Raw genomic sequence first — 7,299 nt, forward strand, 5'->3', positions numbered from 1 at the left:
TACACACAACTGATAGCAAGAGCACAGGAAGACTTCCATCCCTGAGAGCATCACTAACTTATTATTCAGACAAAAGATTATGTCAACACAAGTTGATGGCTTCATTCCCCAAGAGGTTTTATTTCATATATAATATAATTCATTTATAATGTTCTAATTTTTAACAAATCTGATGAGTAGAGCAAAAGGACAATGGTTCACTCTATTGTCTTATGGCTTTCCTACCCTGTGTTCCTTAGAGCAATGTTTTGGTGCCAGATAAGAGGCTGCCCCGCTGCCGTGGGAACAGGAAGAACTGGTTCCTAATCAGGCACTAGCTCCGAACCGGCCCTGGAACTGGTTCGGTGGGAAAGGGGTGTACACCAATGTCCTCAAACTGGCAATAAATCGTGAATTGAATTCTGATGCACAAAGTAATGGCTGGAGAATAATGACAGTAAGCATGTTATCAAAGTCTCTGTTGCGCAGTTATTTAGGAAACAAATGCAGTGTCCTGTGCTCTGAGAAAAACACAACAATAATCCAACAACTCTTTTAGGAAACACCAAGGTGGAAAGGTTATCTATACTGCTTTAAAATTATAAAAGAACCTTATCAAAACAAAAAGAAAACACAACACACTTTTGGGTGATTTAGTGTAAAAGCCAGTTGTTTAGGATGCAGAGATTCCAAAACCCACCCACCTGGGCTGCATAACTGTAAAATCCACCGTCTTAACCAAAGGAAAAGCTTGTGTGAGTTACATCGACATGAAGCATGAAGCTATGCTCAGGTCCTCCAACAGCCTCAGCCACTGACCTCCTTCTTCTGCATCTGAAAGCCTTTGCTCTCCAAAGCCAAAACCCTTGCCTTTTTTTTTCTCACTCTCGTTGACCGCTCATTTATTTCCTGCACTTACCTTGTTTGTAGCTGCCTGCATTTCCAGGCAAGAAGAGCACAGGGGCCCCGGTGAGCTTGAGCGCTCGGGTCTCCTGGGCGTACACACCCTCTCCGTACAGGTAGAGGCCGTACGCTGGGTACAGTCTGGCCACGCGGCGAGGCAGAGACACACGCTGCCAACACAACACACACACACAATCACACAGAGCAGGAGGGGAAGTCCCACAGAGCTAACTGTGGGCAATAACCTTTGTCAGCTACTGTACACACAGCAGACTAAACCTCCCTGCTTTGCTGGCCAGCTGCAGGGTCTAAACTCTGCTTTTACGTGAGTAGTAATGGAACATTTCAGGGTTAGCTGACCTTTTATGTGTACAAGAGATGTCCAGACTATTATTACCATAGTATAAAGAACAAAACAAGAATCTTGAAGATAATGTGTGCGAGAGCACAAGCAATAGTTTCAGAATGCTTTTTTTCCTAAATGATTTATGAGTCAAAATAAGTGATCTCAGATGGAGTTTTCACACTGATGTCAGAGCAATGTATGCTTTTCACCTCAGCATTAGCCTACTTATTCAAACAATATGTACAACATATGAATAGCTTTCTCTCTGCCCCGTGATCATCACAAGCAGCCAACAGATGTGTACATGTATTTACCTCTCTTAGAACAAAGCCTACAGTCCTGTGTGGAGTCAAGTTTATGATTATAGCTTAGTTTGTCCCAGCTGTGCTGCACATCTAGACAGATGAACACATTGGGCAAAAAGCATTAGAAAGAGAGCTCCATTGTATTACTAAAACGAACAGTAGCTGACTTGAAGCCTGTTTTAAGCTTAAAGGCTCAGAGTGTAGGATCAGCAACTGATTTATGCTTTTAGAACATAGCTAATTGTGGCTAATCCAAATACCCAACAAACTTCTAAGCAACCAGGCTGGTCTCTGCAACATGTAGCTTTCTATGTATATTGTTCACTTCTTCTGCATTACTAATCTTGCATTATTTTATTTCTAATCTGTTTCTTCTTACAGTATTTTTTATTTGTGTTATTGTTTTATGTCTAGGAGCCTGGGACTTAACATTTTCATTGCCATAACTACACTAGTTACTGTGCATGTGACAATGAATCTTGGAGTGTGTGTGTGTGTGTGTGTGTGTGTGTGTGTGTGTGTGTGTGTGTGTGTGTGTCCCATCGAGGAAATAGAAGGCATCACGGCACTACACCTGGCGTTTACTTGTTCTACTAGGTGACATTAGCATGGTTTAGGAAATAGCTTAAAGAAGCTCTACGTGAATCATTTTTATGCAAACACCATTTTCGCAGTATTGAAATGACAAAATTTAGCAAGCTAGGGTTTATTTAGCCTTGGCCAGGAATGAGGCACACTTTGCTACTAGCTAATGTAAGGGGAACGTCATGCTGGGAGTCGGGGGGATAATAATTGGCTGGCTACTCACCCGGTACTCCGGGTATTCAAACATGTAGGTCATGCTGCATCTGTTCTCCTCGAAGCCAGTCAGCAACTCTCGCAGGCCGACCGCCAGAAGCCCCAGAGCAAACCCGTAAAAGGCCACAGTGGCGAGTTTCATGGTTCAGTTGTGCCTCTGGGTTTCAGGTACTACAGGTGTTTCACCTCCATTTTTCATTTCCATTCTGTGGACTCCTCCTCGCCGTAACACCACAGGCTGTCAGACCCACCGCTCACCTCACAACAGGAACCACACACAACAGAAACGCTAGTGATTGGCAGGTTTTTCGGCCAATGGGAGGAGAGATCTGTGAAAATAGACCAATGGAAGAGCAGAGAGCGAGTGACACAATTACACATAAGGAATTGCTAAATTTAGCTGCTAAATTTATTTTCTTTCAGGCAATTTTCAGTTTCATTTTTACTTTTCTTTTAAGACGTATTTGTGGATTATATCATATTCATCTGTTTACAGTCCACATATTTATACAATAAGCAGTATTTTATTCCACTGTAGCCTACAGTATTTTATTTTATATTCTGTTTCATCTTACATATACACAGTATATTGCTTATTCCTGAATTTTAATTGCACCATTGAGTCACGTCCACTATTTGTTTTCACTTTTTACTGCATGTCTTAAGTATATCGTATGTTGCAGTGTTGTGACTAATTATTTTTGTATTTCTAACAACTATGCTCTATTTATTGTGCATTTGATAATCATTAATTTGAATCTTCTATGCTTTTACTACACCTTAGCTTCAAAAGATCAACATAAATAAAAAGTACCTATTAACTGTAATTCTTCAAACACAATTGCGACAACTGGTACTATGCTCTGTCTAGATTTATATAAGATTTCTTTTTATGCAAAACATGTTTAAAATTTGAGTGGAATAAATGGCACATTTTTCATTTCTCAAATCTTTAATAAAACAATCAAAGGTCTGCTGCAGCTTTGTATTCACAAGGTACATACAGTATATATACCTGTACATGTAGTACATGCATATATATGTATGAATCAGTTGACTGTAATGGGTTGTGTTGAAAAAAAGAAAGACAATGTTTTATGGAAACAAATCTTCAAAAATAGAAAACAAGATGAGAGTTTTCAAGAACAAGCCCCTCCATATGATAACATCATTTTACTCATTGTTTAAAAATAACATCTACATGAATCTGGCCACACTCTTAAATATACAAAACCAGACAAGTTCTGATGTTTGGGGGGGGGGGGGCGTTGCCATGTGTCTTCTCTACAGTGAAGAGTGTCTGACTCCACCCTTGTCCCGGTGCTTCCCTCTGACAGCCCTGTGAGGAGAAGCAGCATCATTTGCTCTGTGCGATTCAAAAGTAAAAAGGCAAATACTGAGGGGGTTAATGTCTTCAATCAGCAACACTGCGTCCAATCAAAAGCATCTTAATCCAAAAGCTTGGAGTGCTCTATCCTCGTAATAGTCCAGGCTGGAGCCACTCCTTTAGTGAACTCCCTTTGGAATCTGCCAGAAAGACAGAGCAGAAGTAAAAGTCACACAAGACAATTTCAACATTTCCATTTCCAAGTGGTTACACTCCGGGCAGGACTCACTCATAGTGTGCACTCAGGAGCCTCTTAGTTTCTGCTTCTCCCTCCTCACCGAGCGCCACCTGGAACACCCGCGTTCCCTCCATGGTGTCCTCAGGGAGACGCGCACTTGTCAGATACCAGAAACGCATCAGAATGCTGACAAATTTTCGCCCTGGAAAGAAAGAACGTACACCGATGATTAATGCATCATCTGGGCTTTTCCTTTTCCAATGGTTCAACATGTACACACGTGTACATACATGTCACCCTGATATGTATGTACATGAATGCTGAACAGATTGTTAGGCTAATTTGTGATTGGTGATATTGGGCAACTTAAATAACATTTATTGGTAAAAAAAAAGAAGGTGTTCCATACAAATGAATGCAGATCTTTACAGAATGTCTTTTTTTCACATTCAAAGCTTTTATTGAGATACATCATAAAATATCAATTTCACCCTAAAATAAGCCTTCTAGAATCTAGAATGAAGCAGACCATTTGCTCAGATGAAACATCTTGGGAACCTTTTTGTTTCAATAAATACTGAATTTGAACTCTGGAGTTACTGGTAAGGTTTGATTCAGCTTCAGACACAATGTAAAAAGAAATGTGAAAGAAAATAAAAATATATATATTAGAATGTTGATTTGAATTTAGAATTTAGAGAAGTCAAAGTTTTGAATACATCTTTTAACTATTCAATACAGCCCTAACAATTAATATATACAAAATCAGCAAAGACACCTGAACATTGCTTACATCTGCAATATAAGTCTGGCTTTTATCTGTATTTTTCTCTCCACAAATCCAATACAAAGAACGAAATCTACAATGTATCAGTCCGTCCCTTAATCCCATTAGACCTCCTGACACACCCTGAGGCCTTTCTGCTGAGGATTCATCTAGAAGGAGAAGACTCACCAATGTGCCAAAACAGCGGACATTTTTTGTATTTCCAGAAGCAGGACAGTGGCCCTTTCTCAATGTCGAGTAAACCTGCTGCAGAGCCACTATTTCAAGTATTCATTTCATTTCAAACCATTATTTATCCAGATTGTCCCTTGAGATCATAGATCTCTTTTTCAAGGGAGACCTGCAAGTTTGCTACGTCATCGAGTGGCGCCAAAGGACTGTTTAAATGCATGTTAAATGCCCAGCATTCAGCGCCACGCCACTCGATGACGTAGTATACTTGAAATAGTAGCTCTGCAGCATGTGTACTCGACATTGAGAAACGGCCTGTGTCTGCAAGATTCAATCTGAATAACCTACAGGAAGTGCGTTCATAGTAATGAAAGAACATGTCACCCAGAGCTCCTTGAAGAGATGGATTATTGGCACAGACAAAAATAAATTATCAGGTGTTTTCTTTAATAATAATAATAATAATAATAATAATAATAATAATAATAATAATGATTTGTAAAGCACCTTTCATTGCTAAAAGCAATCCCAAGGTGCTACAGGAGGCATTTTAAAAAGAAACTAATCAAAGGCTTTTTTTAAAAGAAAGGTTTTTAGGCCTTTACAGACAATACTTGTTTATAAAATAAATTAATTGTTGGTTTTCATGGGACTAATTGACAAGAAGAAGGAGCAGAAAGGTAGCACTCGGCCTTATCCTTTCAAAAGAGTGTGAGGAAGTAGACTTGCTGCTGACCGTCATCATCGTAGTAGATCCCCACGTCTCCGGGAGTGGTGTACATGATCTCCTCCGGCTCCACAGACAGAGCCTTCTTATAGTTGGATGGCATCAGGTTCAGCTTCTCCTCCAGCTTCCCAATCAGCTGCAGACACACAACGTTAGATAGGAATACTGCAAGCCTATCTTTCATTCAAGAAAATGTGTCTTGATTATGTTATAATATCTTTTTGTGTGATCAATTCATTTTCATTTTTTTTTTGTTATTCTTACTTACAACCACTCATAATAAACTGCATCTGAGCATTTCTGAAACTCTGAATGCGGTTCAAAGCAGGGCGGAAAGAAGAAAATGCCCTGGACCAGAGCCAGAAAAGGTTATGACAAATAAGTGATCAATGTTTGAGCTTCATGATCATATACAGGATCCTTACACCATGCACACTACCGTCACACAATCTAATGCAGAAGGGAAATAGATGCTGTAGCGAAAACATGAGAATCAATTAGAGAATGATATTAAACATTATAAATACCAGCATTACAACTCTTATTTAGATTCATGCAGAAAAGTGCACACAGTGCGTTGAAGCTTGCCGGTGGGCGTGTCTGAAACTCGACCAACAACCAATCACATGCATCTCCCGCCCCGTACACACAAGGAAGTGGTTTGATTGGCTAGAGCTTGTACTGGCATATGATTCGATTCGCTGACGCTTCCGTCGAAGCTTCAAAAGTAGAGCATTGCTGAACTTTTGAAGCGAGAAACGCGAAGCGACGGAACCACAATGCAGTTCGGCAAAGCGTGACGTCACCCCATTCAAAGTGAACGGGCAGAAGCGTTGAAGCTTCAATGTGGACGGGCCGTAAGAGTGCAGGCATGTTGTATACGAATGCATGTAGTACAGAAGAGTGCATCAGACTCAGACATTGAGTAAGGAGAGGATCAGAACGTTTGAGACTCACGTCTTTAGCCACCAGTCCTTCCAGAGCATCCAGCTGGCACTTGGACAGCAGTCTGGAAACATGTGAGAAGGCCTGCAAGAGTAAACAAAGACATTTAGGAAATCAAAAGATGCTGAAAAACAGATTCATGCCTTCGCTCTGTGATCATGTGCTCTGTGAGGCCTTGAGAAACAGCCGCAATCATCACACAGATTTATAATAAAACACACTACCGACAGATACCTGGGAAACCACTTTGATACATATTGTTATTGAAAAAGAAAGCTGAAAGGTCCCATTTCATGGCCATTTCTACTGATCATAATTCCACTGTTGAGGTCTACTAACATAGATGTACACTGTGCAATGTTCCAAACTCACATTGGTTTCTCATACAGCATCTCTGTATAGTATGTGTATTCACTCTCTGTCCTAAACGGCTTGTTGGAGCTCCTGCCCCCCTCCCTGTGAGCCCAGTGTGCTCTGATTGGTCACGACTTGAGAGGCTCGTTGCTGCGAGGAGCAGACAGGCTTCCGTCTCGACGATAAAGCTAGAACAAGCTAAACTCATCCTGAGCGATCACAAACACTCACAGACCGAAGTAAAAACAATAAGTGCGGCTTGATATTGAGTAAGAAAAATTTTTATAACGCTGTGAGCATGTGTCTGCAGAGAGCATTTCTCCGCCATCCCAACGTTTACCCATTTAAACAGTCGTGGTAGATACCTTGTTTGTTTTAAACATCATAAATACACAAACAACAATGAATACTTACAGGTT

The 7,299-nt window shown here is 40.5% G+C and overlaps 2 protein-coding genes across 2 annotated transcripts; both read right to left on the reverse strand.

Moving 5' to 3' along the window:
• Nucleotides 1–387: 387 nt before the first annotated feature.
• On the reverse strand, nt 388–2,580 carry LOC104946288 (GPI inositol-deacylase-like). The gene is made up of 2 exons (XM_010772074.1): nt 2,342–2,580; nt 388–1,052 (listed from the first exon to the last, which is right to left on the reverse strand). The coding sequence occupies exons 1-2, from the start codon at nt 2,471–2,473 to the stop codon at nt 882–884; spliced, it is 303 nt and encodes a 100-aa protein (XP_010770376.1). The 5' UTR covers nt 2,474–2,580; the 3' UTR covers nt 388–881.
• Nucleotides 2,581–3,584: 1,004 nt separating this feature from the next.
• On the reverse strand, nt 3,585–6,637 carry maip1 (matrix AAA peptidase interacting protein 1; the record flags this gene model as incomplete). The annotated part of the gene is made up of 4 exons (XM_010772075.1): nt 3,585–3,858; nt 3,948–4,098; nt 5,591–5,717; nt 6,539–6,637. Coding segments are annotated over 4 exons (456 nt in total), but the record flags the coding sequence as incomplete, so codon positions are not given.
• Between the last annotated feature and the right edge of the window lie 662 nt (nt 6,638–7,299).

Source organism: Notothenia coriiceps, unplaced genomic scaffold (genome assembly GCF_000735185.1).
Source record: "Notothenia coriiceps isolate Sejong01 unplaced genomic scaffold, NC01 NC01_scaffold00010939, whole genome shotgun sequence".
Classification (NCBI taxonomy): Eukaryota; Metazoa; Chordata; class Actinopteri; order Perciformes; family Nototheniidae; genus Notothenia; species Notothenia coriiceps.

Excerpts from the sequence above, each read along its gene's own strand:
- LOC104946288 (XM_010772074.1), bottom strand. The coding sequence starts at position 2,473 with ATGAAACTCGCCACTGTGGCCTTTTACGGGTTTGCTCTGGGGCTTCTG. Across the intron at positions 1,053-2,341 it reads TTGAATACCCGGAGTACCGG|CGTGTGTCTCTGCCTCGCCG; the intron begins GTGAGTAGCCAG and ends TTGTGTTGGCAG.